We start from the raw sequence: 19,789 nt of genomic DNA, 5'->3' as shown, positions 1-19,789 counted from the left end.
AACGGGTGAAGAACGTGTGGGTGAACTTCCCACTCGTGGATCTGCTGCGTCTGTCTGCTGAGCAGATCTGCCATGGTGTTTTGGACTCCTGGGACATGTTGGGCTAGGAGAAAGATTTTGTGTGGAATTGCCCATCTCCATATGCTCTGTGCTAGGTGAGAGAGCTAAGAAGAGTGTGTGCCGCCTTGTTTTTGAATGTAGAACATGGCCGTCATGTTGTCTGTGCGAATGAGGACTGCCTTGCCTAAAATCTGTGTTTGAAAGGATTTTAGGGCTAGAAAGATTGCCAGTAACTCCAGATGGTTGATATGGAGTAACTTTTGTTGCGGCGTCCATGTGCCCTGTACTGTGAGGTGTAATAGATGAGCTCCCCAGCCGGAGAGCGATGCGTCTGTTAGTATTATTTGTGGAACCGGGTCCAGGAACGGTCGACCTCTGGAAAGATTTGTGGTGTTAAACCACTGCAGAGAGCGATGGGTGCGACCGTCTACCAACACCAGATCTGTCAGTTGCCCCTGGGCCTGGTTCCATTGGCGCGCTAAGCACTCTTGGAGTGGACGCATCTGGAGTCTTGCGTGAGGCACTATGAAAATGCAAGAGGCCATCATCTCTATCAGTTACATAAACACTCTTGCTGGAAGAGAGTGTTGAGGTATGAATCTTTGACGCAAAGCCTGAATGCTTGTAATCCTGGCAGGATTGGGGTAGGCTATGGCTTTTGAGGTGTCTATGGTGGCACCGAGTTATTGCTTTATGTGGGATGGTGTTATCTGGGACTTTTGGTGGTTCACCGTGAAGCCTAGCTGGTGAAGTAGTTGGATTGTATTGGCGGTGTGGTGTACACATTGGTTGTAGGACGTGGCTTTTATCAGCCAGTCGTCCAAATATGGGAAGACGTGAATGTGCTGTCTTCTGAGGTGTACGGCCACTACCGCTAGGCACTTGGTAAATACCCTTGGTGCTGTTGTGACCCCGAATGGGAGCACCTTGAACTGGTAGTGTTGCCCGTCCACTACAAGTCTGAGGTACTTTCTGTGAGCATGGTGAACCGGAATGTGAAAGTATGCGTCTTTCAAGTCCAGTGTGGTGGGAAAGTCATTCTGGGAGAGGAGCGGAAGTACCTGCTGAAGTGTTACCATGTGAAAATGGTCCGAATGTATGTATGTGTTTAGAGGACGGAGATCTAGAATAGGTCGTAGAGTCTCGTCTCTTTTTGGTGTCAGAAAATATAGGGAGTAGACCCCTAACTTTTGCTGATTGGCGGGAACTTGTTCTATTGCCTGTTTTTGTAGGAGGGAGATTACCTCCTGTTTTAGTAATGTGGAATGTTCTTGTGACATTGGGCGTTGCCTGGGTGGAATGTTTGGGGGGGTAGATGTCAATTCTAGGCAGTATCCGGACCGAATAATTTGGGTCACCCATTTGTCTGAGGTGATGGTCTCCCAGACATGAAGGAAATTTTGTAGCCTGCCCCCGACCGGAGTGGGATGGTCTGAAGGAAGCGGGGGGAAGTCATTGGGTAGGCGGTGTGGCAGAGCGGGCGGTATTTGTTTTGCCTCTGCCTTTATTGTTATTGCCCCTATAGCCGACTCTTTGATAACCCCTTGTGAAGGTGGACTGAGCAGGGGATTTGTAGGAAGTGGACGCGCTGAGGAGTAGCCTCTAGCCGTACCCCGAAAGGAAGAGCGGCGAAAGGAGCGCCTAGGAGGGTGTGACTTCAGGGCTCCCATAGATGTCGCCGTATCCGTGTCCTTCTTCATTTTCTCGAGGGCCTCATCTACCTTTGGGCCGAATAGGTGTTCTTGGTCAAAGGGATGATTTAGGATGGAGGCTTGTACCTCAGGTTTGAAGCCTGATACTCTCAGCTAAGCATGGCGACGGAGGAGGACGCTAGTGTTAATGGCCCTGGAGGCTATGTCTGCTGCGTCTAAGGCACAGCGTATGGAGGTGTAAGTTATAGTCTTACCCTCTTGAATTAATTCATTGGCCCTATTTTTGCATCTTTCTGGGAGGTGGTGCATTATGGTTTCTAATTCATCATAATGCGCTCTATCGTATCTGGCCAATAGCTCTTGAGTGTTGGCGATACGCCATATATTGGCTGCCTGGAAACCACTAGGGAATCCAGTGGCGCTGGCCCTTTGATATAGGCAGAATCTGTGGGGGCAGGTTTGTACTTTCTCTATGCGTGGGTTAATGACCCTAGCCCTGACTGGGTCCTTAAAAACCTCTGGCGCATGTTTTATCACCCCCTTGAGCATAGGTAGTATGGAGGTAGACCCATGTGCGGTATCAAAGGTGTCGAGGAGGAAATCCTCCTCTACTGGGTCAGTGTGTAGCTCTACCCCATGATAATGTGCCGCCCTCTGAGGTAGGTGGTGGAAACCTAATTAGTCTTCTGGTGGAGATGGCCTGGAAGGGTAAAGGTCATCTTGTGGGACGTCTGGAATGTCTGGATTATTGTAGTTGTCCCATGGGTCTGGGGATCCTGTAGGGGTGGGGTCTTGGGGCACATCCCCTGGATCGTAATATGGGTCCCCCTGATCATCATCGTCTGGAGACGGGGTCGGGGAGCGATGAGGTGGGGGTGGAGAAGGAGGAGGGGGCGGAGGTGGAGAGGGTGGAGGAGGTGGGGGAAGGCATTCTGAAAGGGGAGGTAGCAGAGTCCTTCCTCTTTGGAGGTGGAGGCGGAGCCGGCTTGTCCAAATGTCTCTTTTTTGGATCCTTGGTAAGAGTCTTTTGCAAGGGATCCGGTGTAAACAGTTCCTGTGACAATATTTGTTCCGTTGGCGCCGAAGGTTTCGGGGCCAATGACTTTTTAGGCTTGTCCATGCCGTGCTTAGCACTGGGCTTGGGAACCTCCGATTTCTTGGTCCGCGCCGAGGTGTGCTTCGGCGTAGAAGTGTCGGTGCTGAGGGCCTTATGGGGTTTGGTCGGTACCGAAGATGGCGTCGGTACGTATAGGCTGGGTTTTCGACACCGAGGACTTTGGTGCGGAGCTCGGTGTCGAGGTAGAGGCCGGTCTCTTTTTCGGTGCCGAAGTGTGTTTCTCGGCACCGCTGGAGGGCTGGCTCGAGCCCGAGCCGCCGGAAGGCTTATTTGGCTTCTTCACCGGGCCCGAAGGTGTGGTGTTTGAAGCAGTGTCTCTGGTCTTGCCTACGCCCGGAGGCGAAGGTGTGACGGAAGCCTTTTTGGGTGTGGGCGCGGGAGGGGGTATAGTACTCACGACCCTCTGCGCCGGGGTGATGTCCTCCACATCTGAGTCGTTGGCTTCGGAAGCACTGACGAGGTCCTCTTCGGTGTGCTGCTGTCCCGGATCTTTGACGTCGTCCCCGAAGATGTCGACTGGAACGGAGGTCGAGGAGTGCGCCATGTTTCGTCTGGCCCTTCGATCTCGAATAGTCTTTTTCGATCTGAAAGACTTGCAGGCCGGACAGTCTCGAGCCTCGTGTTCAGGGGAGAGGCAGATGTTGCACACCTCATGAAGATCGGTGTGGGGGAATTTGGAACCACATCGAGGGCACTTCTTGAAAGGAGTTCTTTCCATCAGCCGGGACCGGAGCTTGGGTAGGCCCGAAGGCCGCCGTCGACGACTGGAATCGAAGATGTGTCGAAGAGAAGGTGATTGAGGAGATCTGGATCTGAACAATACCGCTATGAGCGAGGATTCCGCTTCGATCGTCGAACTGGAAATGTTCGGAACCGGAGCGCGAAGTATTACATCCGAGCCCGATGGCGGAAAAAAACAATCTGAGGATGGAGCCAAAGCCCATGCGCAATATGATCCAAGGGAGGAGTCACCGACCTCGTGATTTCCAAAGACTTTCCAAGAGGAAAAACAAACTGCAAACATCCGGGCCCAACACCAGATGGCGATCAATGCAAAAGTGTGTAATCTGCAGCTCATATGCCTCGAACAGAAGGATCGGTCGGATAATATCTACATCGTTTGTCAGAGGATCATGTTCTTGAGAAGTGGAACTACTAAATGTAAATTTGATACTTGTATAGCACACTACTCACCCGCAAGGGTCTCAAGGCGCTTGTACGAATACCGCTGTGGAACCCATCCTGGCTTTCCCTGTGAGGCGTCCACTCCTGGGCACCCCCAAGGTGGAGGCCAGGCATCCTTAGCGTTGTGGGGGCCGTTGTGGAGATTAAGCAAGCTATTGCCCAGAGTTGCAGAGTGGGACTCCATGATTGGAATAGGCACCGAGGCGAGAATTATCAGGTCCGTGGAATTTTTTAGCCCAAGACCCGCCGATGTGGGGAATTGAACCCTGGTCCCGGGCTAGACCTCTGCATCAGGGTCTGCCGCTCTAATCATTGAGCTACACTTTTCCACTACCAGAAGATGACCCGACGCTTCTACAGTAGACTCTGATTTTGGAACTGTAAAACCTGAGGAGCCAAGCCGTCACAACGTTTTGGGTCAGACTGATATATTTTATGCCTTAAATTGAGAGCATGTCTGGAGAGAGACGGACAGCTTAATCAATTTCTGCTCCATCAATACTACGGGTGAAAAAAGAAACACAAATAAACTGTACTTATTCAGAAAGAGGGAATTCCCCGAGACCGTGGGTACTTGAAGGAGACATTTCACTATTTTGTGTGATCTTATGACACAAACCAACCAATGCCTTGAATTACCCAACCCATAAAAACCTTTTCTATCAGTTCCTCTTTTAGCTCCCATTCATGAGATATGGCAATTTGTCTGCTTAGATAATCTGCTTAAACATGTTCTTTGCCTAAAACATGACGCACTACAAACCAAATCTCCTGCTGAAGGTTGTTCGTCCCACTATACGTGCTCAGATAAAATATTGGTGCGGTGTCTGAACCTGTACAACATAGGTATTATTATTATCTTTTATCAAGCAACCCCTGACTTGGAATAGTCACAGAGGTGCACTATAGCTCGTAAGTGATGAAACTAAATGTGGCTCGGGGAACTGACTGCCTGAATGAATGTTCTTCTCATTGTTAGGTTGTTGCATGTCAATTTTTGTAGCTTGTCTGTAGCAAGCAGCAGAATCTTGTTTCAAACCATTCGCTGCCAAATCACTGAAGTACTGATTAAATGAGATGAGCCGTACTTTCAGTACCTTTTGGGTGGATTTTCTCTTAATGCAGAGTTCTCACCTAAAAAATAATTCCAGGTGCCAGACTGAATCCACAGAATATTCTCAGCAATGCTCCAACGTGGCACAAACTGTCACCATGGACCTCCGGGGTAACTCAGTCACTCCCATGAAGTATCAGTTTCTAAATCTTTCTCCTTTCTTACCGCCAGATCCAGATGTAAAACAATATGAAAAATTTCAAGTTACAGTGAGCCAAAAGCTAGCCTGGAATCTTATGAGGTCTAGGAGTCCACTCGACAAACAGGAGGAGGGAGGGCAGTGAGGAATATGTGGTTAGAGAATCCACTAGAAAGAGCATTATCAAAGGTAAATAACTTGCTGTTCTGATGGATACTTTTAACTGCAGAATCCTCACCTCAAGAATAGGTACCATAGCATTACCTTACAAAGTTTGAGGGCTTGGATAGTGGACTAATAACCTTGCTGGATCGAACAAGGAAAACAAACCCCTCCGTCGGACCCGGCAGTCATGGCATTAGTGTTTCATGAACAGACACACCCATGTCACAGCCTAGCAGATGTCCAAAACCGGCTCTCTCCATGCCAGTGCTGCCTTAGCACCCTTGGCCCTGATGGAAAAAGCCCATAGGACTTCAAGGGGTTGCTGCATGGCCAGCGCATGGCACATTTTAATGTAGAGGACTAAAAATCTTGACAAGGTCCTTTTCTGCACCTCCTTTCAGGTTGTTGATGCAGAAAATCCTACAATGAACTGGTAATCAACACAACAGTACATTATGCAGTCAACGGAAAATCTCAATGTCCTTTTAGGCTTGAGCCAAGGTTACCCCACTTTCTCCTTATACGTTGGCAGTGTGATGGATTGACCAATGTGGAAAAGCATCACATATTTTGTCAAGAGCGCCCAAGTCCTCAGCTCTAACTTTTCAGGAAAGAATTTTTAGGAGGGCAAGTAGTTGCTCAGAGAACACAAGCAGTTCACTCATAAGCTTTGCAGAGGTGTTAGCAATAGGGGAGATTGCTTTAAGCATCAGCAGTTGCAGTAAGTACATCGGCTCAAAAGGAGTGCACCTAACATAAGTCCACACTACATTCAAATCTCACTTAGGTATTACAAACGGATTTGAGGGAACTGGAGTCAGACTCTTGATATTTAAATAGAGACGGTTCAGCAGGTAAAAGACAGAAAGTCATACATTGCTGACAGATAGCCCCTTAAACATGCCTTTGATACGAAACATGACACGATTCGTTACAGCCAGTTTAGAGATGGTCATCACATAATGGTGCATGGCCACTCTATATTTCGTAATGGCTGATGTACTTAAAACCCGGGAGAATGAACTCCGAAGGTTGTAGGAGTGCCAAGCTCATGCAGGGGTACCCTCCCACTAAGGATCCAGTACCCTGCCTTCAGGATCGAAAGGACTGCTTTAGGGGTGACTAATAGGTATAAAGTGTAGTGCCCTCAGATATAGGGACACATCTGTCATAAGTGGTGCTAGCACCAGCTTACACAGGCTGCAATGGCAGGCCTGGAGTCACAATTTGAGTTGTCTCTCGTGGGTGGCATAATACATGCTGCAGCCGATGGGAGACCTCTGGTGTACCTATGCCCTGGGTACCTTGGTGCCATATACTAGGGACTTACAAGGGTACACCAGCAGCCAATCTGGAGTGTACCCAAGTACTCACCATGTCCAATTTAGGGCATAAGCACAGAGACTGGGGTCCTGATTAGCAGGATCCCAGTCAGACTAGTCAGAAAACATAATGACACTAGCAAAAAATAGGGGTGACCATGAAAGAAAATCCTACTTTTCTACACAGGGGCATGCAAGCTGCAAGGGCAGTGGCATGGTTCTAGTGAGGTGGGGGTTCAGGGGACCCTCTTCAGCTCCCAGGCCCTAGCTACCCAGGGAACCATTTACTAGGGACCTACAAGGGGTAGTATTACCAATCGAGGAATTGCTTTTAGGGAAGAAGCACTGGCACAGGGGACCTGGTTGGCAGGGACCCTGTGCTCTACAATCGAAATCAAATCAAAACCAGGCAAAAAGTGGGGGCTAACCATGCAAAAAGAGACTTTCTCACAGGGGCAGAGTGAGAAATGTATTTTATTGAGGCCTTTCTGACAAGCATTCAACCTGTATTGACCTTTCACATTCTTCTGCAAGGACTGTAATGGTGGAGTTCAGAGCTGTCATAGCGGCACAGGTTGCAAGAGTGGTGTGGTTGGCTCAGATAAATATTGCCCTTATTGCTTGAACATTTTGGTGGGCTTAATCCCTTCTTTGGCTAGGTGTTCTCACCGGATAGTTACTCTAGTGTTCAATGAAAGCGCCTTAACGGTGTCATTGTTTTTCATCACTGCTAGGGAGTTAACTAAGGTTGTTACAAAGCAATGTTCTCTTGTGAATAGCATACACAGCCACATTTGTCCACCAGCTGCAGTAGTGGAGTATAGTGACAATTTTGAGCAAGTGTTTTAGAGTCTTCAATCACTGCCTTTCCGCTTTTTTAAACTCTTTAGGCAGATGATGCATTAACATTTTCTTTTCTTTCACCTGCTCATGACCGTAATGATAAAGTGCCTTCCAATTTGCAAAATATTACATAGAAGTTATGTACTTCGCTTTCTTACCCACTACATCTTGTCGCTATCTTTGCCTATTGGCAACCATGCAAAGCATGTACTTTTGTACAATATACCAAGGAAAAAATTGATAACAAATCCTATTTCATGAACTCTATTATGCATTTAACAGCAAAGTATGCAAGACAGTAAGTATGAAACCATGTAACAAAATTAATAGCTGTACAATTAACTTTTGGATTGGAGATGAACAGCTGATATTGAAGTAAAAAAGGAAAATATGTAAATAGCAAACAATATAAGGAAAATAGACAGGCAGTTCCTCGGAAAATTACTCTGAACACGTTGCAAATTTTAAATATTCTGTGGGAACCGGGATACTAAGTATATTTAGCAAAAAAAGGCAGAAGAATAGAACACTGAGTTAATGTTGCCATCCATAATGGAAAAGTGTAAAATGATGCTTTCACAATATTTTAGAACGAGGAATGTACCATAGCGAGCATGAATGAACATTTGATGAGTAATAGTACAGAATATAAACATTAGCATGGCCTTGAGAAGAAAACAATTCAAACATTTTTGGAGCCGTAACACCCTTAAATGGCACCAGTGAGGTGAACTCACGACTTGCAGCAATAAATCAACCACAGAAACAAAGCCATGAACAAAATGCACTGATTTTCTATTCAGTCAAACATCTATACTTTTAAACTTCTTTTACTAACCATGTTGGTCCACTCTGTAGACAGGGTCGTACTGTGGATATAGAGTATTTTGCAAATGGAATTTTGTGTATTGAATTATCCTTTCGATCACATCCTCTATGTATACTGCTTTTGGCATGTTGGGCGAGGTCATTATGTTAATTGCTGTAAGACAGGCATCTGCAGATTTTGTAACTCTCTCCATAATCAGATCTCGCCATAATTTATCTTCATCTTCACTGTCATTCTGGAAGTAAAATACAAAATTAAATTCGCACGATATCTCCAAGTCATTTCATTCTTCACTGAATTCATGAACATACTGCATATCTAAGTCTTTGTGTTGACTCCCAAAATACGTTATAGGAAATCGCTATAAAAAGATAACTATGCCTAAGACAAACATAGTACCTACCCTATTGGCCCTCAGATCCCTAAAGATTTTATCAACTTTTTGGGTCATTCAGCAGCATCTTGAGCATTTCTACAACCTACCTAATATACTTCTTGGTGCAACACCTTCAGGTTTGCAGAGTACTATCATGCTAACAATCTTTGTAAGTAACCATACTCAAAAATGCTCAGAGGCACGAGTGGTTAGGATTGCATCACAAGCCCAGCAAATAAATAGCCTAGTAATTTCATTTTTACTTAATTTGTTTAAAAAGGATAAACATTTTAACAGCTTTAAATGTACAAAAGCTAAGTAACTTTATAAAAGAATGCTAGTTTTCCAGAGGGATCTGGAAATGTAATATTTTAATTGGAAACTATTTAAAGAATGTAGCAAACAAACATGTGCCAAACTACAGGTATGGTTTGTTTTATAACAGATAGGTTAAAAAATGTATAATAAGTGTTCTGGGACCAAGCACTAAGGTGGAGTGATTCAGAATTGATGTAAATCAACTAAGAATCCATGTGGTAGGCCAACAATTAAACATTTGTTTGACTTCCTTTAGTTCAACTTTGCCACTGAACAGCCAGATTATAAAGAATTGCAAGGAACATTTTACCAGTCTCCGCTTGTACATTTCATATTAACATTAATGCAAGCTCCTTTGGATGATCACTTTCAAAATTAATTATACATTGAATCTATAAAACTTTCAACAGATGAAGGTACATCAGCATTGTATCTGATGAGATGGCAAAAACATAAGGACCAATGCAGAGTATGATAAGAGAAAAAGAATGTTAACATAAAAGAACACTAAGGAGCAGAAAAGCTAAGAAGCAGAAAAAATCAGGACTAGAATAATGTATGAGTACAACAAACTGGGCAAAAGAACACAAAATAGGGCAGTGCATAAACAGAATTCAAGGCAAAGCCAATATAAAGACAAAGAAGAAGCAGTTAAGGCAGAACAACGAGAGAGTCGCAAAGCTGGATGAGTGGGGAAACAAACAGCAGCAGTTTGCATATAAAATTCAGCCGGATCATTTTAACTTGCATTGTTTAGCAACGTTGAAAGCTTCGCTCCATCTTGAATATTTTTCTCCAAGATGCTAAGCACTTTCACCATTTTCTCTGTTGGAAGCTGTGAAATAAATAAAAACGATTACTTAGTAGCATTAATTCAATTATAGAATTTATTAGTATTTGCATTACTAAAAATGTTTATTTGAATGCAAAAATCAAATTAATAAAAGAGTCAAAGAATTAGGGACAACAAAGAAAATATTCCTTTTTATTTAATTAATACACTGGATAGACTATGTCTACCAACTGTGTGATTGCAGTTCACCTAAAGACGAGTATTTTGAGTATAGCTAATTCTGGCCATACTCTAATAAGCACCACTTTTCTGATTCACATGTTCTCAAAGATTTGAAATAAAATATAACTGATAAGCAGGTACTACCTGGGAAAACAAAAAACAGTTTCTGCAAGAATGGTTTTGAAGCTCGAAGTTCTTCTAGATCAATATGCTGTATGAAAGTACCCGTTTTGACATGGTTACCCCCACTTTTTGCCCGACTCTGATGTATCTTTGACTGAGTGTGCACTAGGTTCCAGCCAACCAGGTTCCCAGAGCCTGTGTGTAGGAAGCTGGCTCTGTTTATACTATACCAAAGTGAGGTATAGTGTGCACCGAGTCCAGTGAAACCCCAAAGGTAGGCAGAGGTAAAAGTAGATGGCACATTACTCTCCATTTGTGGTAGTGCGGTCCAGCAGTAAGGCTGTATCAGAGGTTAGGGGTAGTGTTAAGCATTTGTTCTATACACTCAATCAGCAAGTGATATCCCACACTCAAAGACTGAACTTCAGACCAATTGGTTTAGTATAAAAATATTCTTTTAGTCATTTTATTTTCTAGAACCAAGCAAGCCTGGCACAGGTAAGCAATAAGTACTTTACAGTAATAATGCAGTTTGTAAACAGTTTGAATTGCAATTGTATATGGACTTTGATGCGATTACAGTAGAGCTACTAGTAATGCAATGCTATTGAAATACTGTACGTATACTTTGTATTGGCTTTTTAGTAGAATGTCAAGTAGATTACTTTAAAGATTACTTTTCTTAAACAGCACAGGATACCAGGATACTGCACTGGGACATTTCCTGTAAACAGGGAAGAAAAAGCATATTTCTTATTTAGATACAGATTTAAAGGGTTTTCTTAGATTTTCCAACTCCCACTTGTTCAAAGGTAAGTATTCGGTTGTGGGAGTTGGTATTCTGAGGTTAGACTCTGGGGTCCCCCAGGGTCAAGGATGCACTCTTGTTACACCCTCAGCAGCACTAGGGCAGCTGGGTGCAGAGTGCTGAGGCCCAATGTTATCCAATGGGGACTAGGGGGCATTCAGTCGGTGGCTGCCTACGAGCAGGCCACTGGGTTGTGGGAGCAAAGCTCCTGGACTTCAGGGCAAAGCCGGGTTCCAGCCAGCACAAAAGGTGCACCATCAGCAGCACTAGGGCGGCCGGGTGCAGAGTGTTTTAGTGTCTGGCACAACGTAACTTTCAATGGGGAGTCTACAGTTTGCAAACACACTGCAGGCTCGGGGACGAAGGTGTTCTGGGTGCAACCACCACTTGGCTCATCGGTCCAGAAAAGGTTCGCCAGAGCTCCTGAGCAACAGTCACCATGGGCTGACCCCTGCTGGACTCCACGTCGAAGCCTGCAGCTTCTGCACGACAACCCTCAGTCTCCCTAACCGCGATCTGCACAGGTAAGCTGCTTCACAAAGCCTAAGGACACCCCAACATCCAAAGCCCCTGGGCCTTGGGGAGATCAACAGACTGTGTTCCGACGCTCAAGCACATCCCAACTTACCTGTGTAGGTCTCCTTTGATTGGCCTACTGGCTTAAGCCTGCAGCCTTTCTCCAACTACAAGAGTCCCGATTAGTTTTCACTGGGCACGCGGTGTTTTGTTGGCCCTATGCACCAAGCTGCCCTTCTGCCGCTGGAGGTGCTGCATTGTGCCCCCAGTGTTTACCTCAACCCCAAGAGACTTGGTTACCAAACCGTACTGCTTACCTGTAAGTGGCACCACTTTCTCCTTTCTCCATTGGATAACATTGGCACCAGAGACAGCTACTTGTCAGCAGGAGTTCTCTTCCTCCCGCTCTCTCCCTTCAAGACGTTGCGAAGAGAGCCCAGAGAGTTGTCATCAGAGTGGCAGGGGGGCTGAGCCACAGTTGCCGAAGACCTCGCATTTTACCTGTGCCCCTGTGATTTCTGCGTCTGGTCTGTTGGTACTCGGGCCATATTGGCGCATTCCCCCGGAGCGGCACCTTCCCCTCATCCCGCGCCTACCCGCTACAGCACAGGGGCTCGCTGGGCCCATGAGAGGTGAAGGGGAGAAGGCCACACAAGTCTGAGGAGCCATAAATGACTAACCATTATTGATGCTGGTTTTCACACTGGGAGGGCCCCGGTTCTGTGTACCGGTGAGACGGCGTTTCCTGGCCACAGACTCTCAGTGTGTGTGCCACCCGGGGCGTTTACCTGGTCGGGGGTCCTGAGAGTCCGGTCCCGTTAGGGTGCCCACTTGGCTGACCTCCCCCGGAAGCAGAAGCGGCCTGGTGCGGCTTGCGGTCAGGGAGGTCAGAATCCGTGAGGCCTGGCCTTGGACCCTGCCCCAGAAAAGATCGGGGTGGCTGTTGCAACGGACTAGGCTCCAGCTCTGAGGACTACCACTCTGAGAAACCGAGTTGGAAGTGCTGCAGAAGAGAGCGTGGGACTACCCTTCACCTGCGCACTGTTCTTCGTTCCCTGCGTGCACCTCCTTTTCATAATGGGCAAAGATAAGTCAGGAGTGGCCGCCTCTAAGCAGAGTACTTTGGACCAATACACTACTACGGGTCCTGGAGGAGAGGGAACCAGAGGTACGTCCCCGGACAATGCCACCCTGCTGGCAGCGATTACTCAATCACGGGCCGCACTTCAGGCGCAGAAAGGTGCCTTTGGTTCAGAGGTCTCCTTCCTGCATCAGGACCTCCGCAAGGCGGTGGACAGAATTACAGAGGCCGAAACCCGGGTCTCCACAGTGGAAGACACGGTGACGACCCTTCAGAAGAAAGTGAAACTCACAGTCGTGACTCAGGAATTGTCTTTGCGGGTTGAAGACGCCAAAGGAAGGGCCAGGCGCAACAACATACGCCTGGCTTCCCGGAGGGATGCGAAGGCACATCAATGGACGATTTTCTTAAAGGATGGCTCAAATCCCTGTTGCCAACCGAAGCTATATCCACTTGCTTCGTGGTCGAAAGAGTTCACCGGGCCCGACTAAGAAACCCCCGCCAGGATGACGATCAATACCTGAAATTGCCAAACTCCTTAATTACACAGATCGTGACGCCATACTACGATTCGCCAGGACACATAAGGACCAAATGCTCTGTAATTCCCATCAGATTATGGTGTTCTCAGACTAGTGCAGCAGGAGCGCCAATACTTTGTTGCTGAGAAGCAGACTTCGAGAACTGAACTTATCCTGGAGGACATACCCTGCCTTCCCTAACCAGACTGTCTTCCTGTGAGCACTGGATTTGCTCACCAACAGACTCTCGCTACCCCTGGAAGAGAACTAGGATTACAGGTAAGTAACTTATACTTCTCTTCTAGGGGATACTCATCAAACATAAGCACTGAATAGAGTAGCAAGCCCATCCCCAGGATCCTGCAGACGAACACCAGTATAGCAGATACACTCTGAAAAACATTTTAACCAAACAAATTCTTCGAGGAAGTTTGTCCAACCTGGGCATCAGAACCTAGGCAGTAATGGCGAGCAAAGGTGTGAACTGAACGCCATGTAACCGCTTTACATATATCTTGAATGGGTACATTTCTGAGAAGGGCTATAGTGGCAGCTTTACCTCTTGCTGATAAAGTCCTTGCCCTGACAGGGTGCTGTTTGTTTGCTAACTCATGAGATGAGGTGATACTAGATGCTATCCATCTAGCGATGGATTGTTTAGACGAAGGGAAACCAGTGCGCATTGGACCATAGTTTACAAAGGGATGGTCTGACTTTCTTATGCCCTTCGATCTATCAAGATAGAATTTCAGGATCCTTTTGAGATCAAGTAAATGCAACTCCCTCGCAGGGGGTGTGGTCAGATTTGAAAAGGATGTGGGTAGAGTAATTGACCGATTGATATGAAAATCCAAGATCACTTTAGGTAGGAAACTCGGGTGTGTTCTCAGAACCACTCTGTTAGCATGGAAAACGAGATAAGACTCTGTAGAACATAGGGTCTGAATCGCGCCCACCCTGCGAGCAGAGGTAATTGCCACCAGGAAGGCAGTCTTCCAAGATAGATGCTGCAGAGAGGCTTTGTGAATTGGTTCAAAAGGGGAGACCCATTAATTTAGAGAGCACTACATTGAGTTGCCAGGGAGGGGAAGGTGATCGAATTGGTGGGAAGACCTTCCTTAGTCCTTCCAGAAGTCTTTAACTGGCATTTGAAAGAAAGAAAGCCTGAGTAGGTGACTTTCTATAAGCTGTAATTGCCGCCAGATGTACTCTAATAGAAGAAAACTGTAAACCTGCTTTAGCCAAGTACAAATGGTATGAGAGAATAACCTGTTCTTGGCCAAGAATGGGATTACATCGATTGGCCGTGCACCACAGATAGAAATGCTTCCATTTGAAAGTGTATGATTTCCTCGTATTAGGCCTTCTTGCTTCCTTCAAAATCTACATACAGACCTGCGAAAGGCCTAAATGGCCATATTTGGACATCTCGTCGTCTGCGAGAGAGCCAAAAAGAGAGGTTCCATTGAAGGGAAGGTTAAGAATTCTGTGTTGGGCCTACAGTTTTAATCCTGTGAATCTCAGCCAGGAGTCGCCTACCTCAGCCAATCCGGGTATAGACTGATCAGAGATGTATGCGGTTCTTGAGCTGGGGAACTCTCTGGTGTAATTTGAACAATCCTCAGGCCCGTGGAGGGTGAAGCACTCCTCAACGTCATACTTTAGACGTTGGATCCAGAGTCTCTGCCTCTTGAATTTCCCTCGACGTCGGTACTGGTGACTAAGTCATTCTCCGTCTCTTAACTGGTGGCGAGATATGGGAGGACAGAGGCCTCAACGTCCATCTTAGACAAAGATGGCCGCGACGGCAATCAAACTTGACCTGCCGTCAGTGATGACACCGCCGAGCGCTTAGGAGCAAGACTTGCCATGGCCAGTGCCTTCGACAACAGAGCCTCCGAGGTGTCCTCGACGTCGGTTGTATCCTCAACGTCTGTTGTGTCCTCTACTTGGCCGTCGTAGGTGAAGTGTGTGAGAAAGTGCCATCGTTCTTGCATGGTATTCCCCCACTTTTTGCTTAATTGCTGATGTACTTTGACTGAGCGTGCCCTGGACTCCTGCCAATCAGGTGCCCAGGGCCTATGTTCCATCCCTAAAACTGTGTTGAAACCTAAACCCAATTGCCATCTCTGGCCACATGTCAGCCCCTGGTAAATGGTACACTAGGTACCCAGGGCCTTGTGACCAGGGAAGGCCCCTAAGGGATGCAGCACTTATTGTGCCACCCTTAGAGGCCCTGTACCCTGACGCACACACTGCCCTTGCAGGCTGAGTGTCTGGGTGCAGAACAAAACAGAGTCGACATGGCACACATCCCTGTGTGCCATGCCCACAGCACACACTGTCCTGGCATACATCAGCCACCCCTCTAGCTGGGTGCCCTATGCCAGTGGTGTGGGTACAGGTGCATGAGCCCTGTTTCCCTACAATACCCAGGTCCATTCCTGGGCACTAAGTGCTGTGCTGCCATCCAAGAGTATATGGTGCAGGGAGATCGTCAAACACGAACGCCACAGCACCATGATGGCAACACTGAAGACTGAGAAGTTTGATATCAAACTTCTCAGCACATTAAACCCGCACTGATGCCAGTGTGGGATTTAATGTACAATGCACAACAGAGGGCATCTTGGAGATGACCCCTGAACCTAACCTACAATCCACATCTTGTCTGAGGGGCTGCCTAGGCTGCCACACAGCAGACATGTTGCTGGACCCCTGGGTAGGGAGCCGTCCGTTCTCCTGGGCCTTCAACAATGCACATCCTGGGCGGGGTGCTAGGTCTCCCCCCACAGGATGGGCAGGGGGAGCTTCAAAGGCATGCAGCCTTGGTGAGCTTCTCCAGGCCACTTGCTGTACTCAGCAACTGGCCACTACCGGTTCTCACCCCCACTCTGGCAGGAAGACTGGCCGGAAACCCCAAGGAAGGAAAGGGGGTGTGCCAGCCTCTGCCACCCCACTCCTCAGGTGGGGGAGGCGAGGTGAAGCACATCTCTGGGCTCTCACCATCTTGAAGATGGGAAGCCCTGCCGAATCAGGACTAGGCTACTGCACCCTCCGCCACAGGAGAATTGCAGGATAGGGGCTGTGCCCACCCCAGGGCAGGAACCCATTGGTCCCTGCCCTTTACCTACCTGTAACGCCCCTCAATTCAGTATTTAGGGGCACCCTGAACCTTCCTTCCTCAGATCCAGATTCCGAAACAGCAAAGAAGAGCAAGAAACAAGAAGACCTGCCGTACAGCTGCTAACAAGAGGAAGACACCAACTGCTTTGGCCCCAGCCCTACCGGCCTGACGACCCTCAAATCTGCTCCTGCTAAACCCCGGCATCTCCAGTGGCCAGCAACCTCACAAACCCCGGAGGACCTGGCTACCATGTGACCCTAAGCAACTGGGACTCCTAGGAGCGGTGGTATTGCTCAAAGCAGCATCAGCCAGGAACCGCGAACCCTGCGCACACTGCACCTGCCAAGCCTGGCCTGTGCTGGAGTGAACAATGACCCCGAGGACGCCCCCCCCCCCCGGCGACTGTGACCCCGAATCCAGCACCCAAGGACCCACCTCGACACTCCTGACAACGCCTGCAGCCTCAGGACCAGGGACCCCTCCAACCGCGACCAGCAGAGGGTAAGATTTCCCGACACCAAACTGCACCCCTGCACCCGGCGCTTTGCGGCCCCCTGTGCTCAACTCCTGGGTGCCTACCTATCCTCCAACTACCCCACTTACCTCTCGAAGTGGTGGTCACACCTGAAGAATCTTCCCGAGCTTGCAGCCTTTGTTCGTTATTGAGCTTCTCCATTGCAATCCATTGAGCGCCCGACGGCTCAAAAGCACCCTGCGCCCAGCCGCCAGAGTGCCCCTGGCAGTGCAATCTCTACTCTATTTCCCCATTTGCCCTGAGCAAGTGACCAGGAGCCTAGCTCCCACAGCCGTGTGGTCTGCTAGCCAGCAGCCACCAACCAAGGGCCCCCTGCCTCCATAGGATAACACTGGGCCTAACTCACTCTGCACCCGGCTGCCCCTGTGCCGCTGAGGGTGTAACAACTGTACTTACCTGACCCTGGGAGACCCCTGAGTCTATGCCCAGCACCTTAACTCTGCCAGTCGAGTACTTACCCAAAAGCCGATACCCCTTTTCTTCCATAGGGTTACATTGACTGGTTTAACTTGAAATTTTTTGTGGAGTTTCTAAACTTTAAAATATTCACCTAAAATCAGCCGAGTAACGAAAACGAAAATACTCACTTGCTATCAGGAGAGATCCCAGTGCTGGATCTTGGTGCCCAGCACCGACCTTGAAAAGTAATTACAACCATTCTTACCGCAAACCCAATTTTCTTCCATAGGAAACCATTGACTGCTTTTCTGTGAAATTTCTTCTGTCGATTTTTGCAAACTACAAATATTCTTTAAAAATCGCACGAACTGTGAAAACTTAATTACTTACCTCTTTTAGATATTTGTCCCAGTGCTGAACCTCTGTCCATCAATACTTCTTTTTGCATTTGTCACCCCGAGTGGGACGGGTATGCTCAGACGTGAGTCCCATGCCCTTCATGCCACTGGAACCAAGCTATCCTGGCTGAAGAGGGGTGAAACCCCGAAACCGGTCCTAGGATGCTTGTTTCCAGTCCAGGGATGACCTGACCTGGCAGTTCGGGCTGGACTGTTTCCATTGGGCACAGAGTCAAGAATGATTTGCATATGGCTGGGTCCAAACTGGAATGGCATGGTGAGCAAAAAAAGATGGATTTAGGCCCGGATCTCTGTACTGGGGTGAATGTATGACATTGTTCTGCATTCTGTCCATCAATAGTTCTTTTTGCATTTGAACCTAGGAGCCCAGCACTGGGTTACAAAAGTAACGAGAACATACTTTACCTATAATTTGAATTTCCTTCCATAGGATAACATCGCCTGACTTTTGCTGAAAAGTTTGAGTGTCTTTTTTGCAAACTTACAAATATTCGTTAAAAATCACCTGTATAACCAAAACACATTCTTTCAACTGTTTACAGGTGATGCACCAGTGCTGGATCCAGGATCAAACACTGAGTTAGAAAAAGTAACAATATCACCACTTACCTGCTAAATTAATTTCCTCCCATAGGATAAGATTGGTGATTCTATGAGAAAAAGTTTCCAAGTGTCAACTTTTAAGATACCAAAATATTGCTTAAAAAAATCACTAGTGTAACCAAAACGCTTTTACTCAATTGTTTACAGGAAATGTCCCAGGACTGAATCCAGGATCCAGTCCTGTGGTTAGAAAAGTAATCCTTAAAGTAACTAATTGCATTTAACTTGAAATTCCCATTGAGCTCAATGTATTAGTGTGTTTGAAATTGTGTTGCCTATTGCAACCACTGTAACTATTATATTCAACAGTCTATTGCCTATTGAAAAGTATTTATCTAAAGCATCTCAATCTGAGAAAGTATATTTTGATACCTATTGTTGGTTCTAAAATAAAACAACATTTTTATACAAAAACCATTGATTGGCCTAGAGTTCAGTTTTGAGTGTGTGAGACCATTTGCTGACTGTGTACAACAAATGCTTTACACTGTCCTCTGATACTGCCTTACTGCTCGACCAAGCTACCACTTTAGAGAGTAAGGTTATATCTAACTTTAGCCTCTGCCAAACCTCTGGGGACTGTGGACTCTGTACACACTGTACCTATTTGGGAACAGTGTGTGCAGAGCCACTTTCTTACAAAGCGGACCTCAACCGTCGACCGGGGAGGGTCGACGTCGGCCGATGAGAAGCCGACGCGTGTGTAGATTTAGACTTACTTGCAATGCCTTCCTTCGACTGCAATAGGTCTTTCGGCGTCACCTGTGATAAAGGTCTTCCCGTCATGGACTTCGAGGCTGAAGGTGAGCCTAGGGCTATTTTCAATGTCTATCTTTTCCCTCCCGACGGTAAATTCGTTCGATGTGGCCCTTTTTCTTGTGCTCAGACCCTACTTAAGAGGAGGGCTCTTTAGCAGGATGTCTTTCCAGGCCGTTGTTGATTTCTTTCCTCTCCTGCATGGCATGCAGTTTGATCGTCTCCCTTTCACGAAGAGTCCTTCTGGAGAACTGCTGGCAGTAGTAGCAGTTGTCAGGTCTACGTGAGGATGGTAAGCACCGAATACAGACTGTGTGGGCCAGATTTTGCAATTTTCTTCCCACAAGTAGAACACTTTTTACACAAGGCTGGCATTTCTGACTAAAAAAATAGCAGGAAAGTCAGAACAAATGGTAGAATAGTACTGCTAGTACTAAAAAGTCAAAGAAGTAAAAAAAAATTCAACTTCACAAAGCAAATTAGTGAGAGAAATCCACTAAATGACTAGCTCAATGCCCCAGGATCCTCACAGAGAGAGCGGAAAAAAGAACTGTCCTGTCACCTGTGAGGCAGGACGGGAGCCTGCAGGTCCTGGAGGTCTAAAATGCACAGCACCAGTTTTCTTATGTGTTTTCTATATGCAGCCTTCTGGGCTAATCTGCCTGATATTACCTTTCCTTTTTCCTTAAAAATAAAGGCTGTATTCAAACAAGAGTACATTTCGCTAGGTCTTGAAAATGTTGCAATATAGGTTTCATTCTGAAGA

At 47.0% G+C, this 19,789-nt stretch overlaps 1 protein-coding gene across 16 annotated transcripts in view; it reads right to left on the bottom strand.

Annotated features, from left to right (window-relative positions):
* NIPBL (NIPBL cohesin loading factor) overlaps nt 1–19,789 on the bottom strand; it is a 1,722,939-nt gene that overhangs the window by 953,486 nt on the left and 749,664 nt on the right. For all 16 annotated transcript variants that reach the window (XM_085631078.1, XM_085631072.1, XM_085631074.1 and 13 more), the window contains 2 exons: nt 9,869–9,955; nt 8,436–8,661 (listed from right to left, as the gene is read on the bottom strand). In XM_085631078.1, coding sequence (XP_085487204.1) covers nt 8,436–8,661; nt 9,869–9,955 — 313 coding nt within the window. The remainder of the gene's footprint in view (nt 1–8,435; nt 8,662–9,868; nt 9,956–19,789) is intronic.

The sequence above is a fragment of the Triturus cristatus genome, chromosome 2_1 (assembly GCF_964204655.1).
Source record: "Triturus cristatus chromosome 2_1, aTriCri1.1, whole genome shotgun sequence".
Lineage (NCBI taxonomy): Eukaryota > Metazoa > Chordata > Amphibia > Caudata > Salamandridae > Triturus > Triturus cristatus.
The sequence above is the reverse complement of the archived record's forward strand: the minus strand, read 5'-3'. Positions and strand labels throughout refer to the sequence as shown.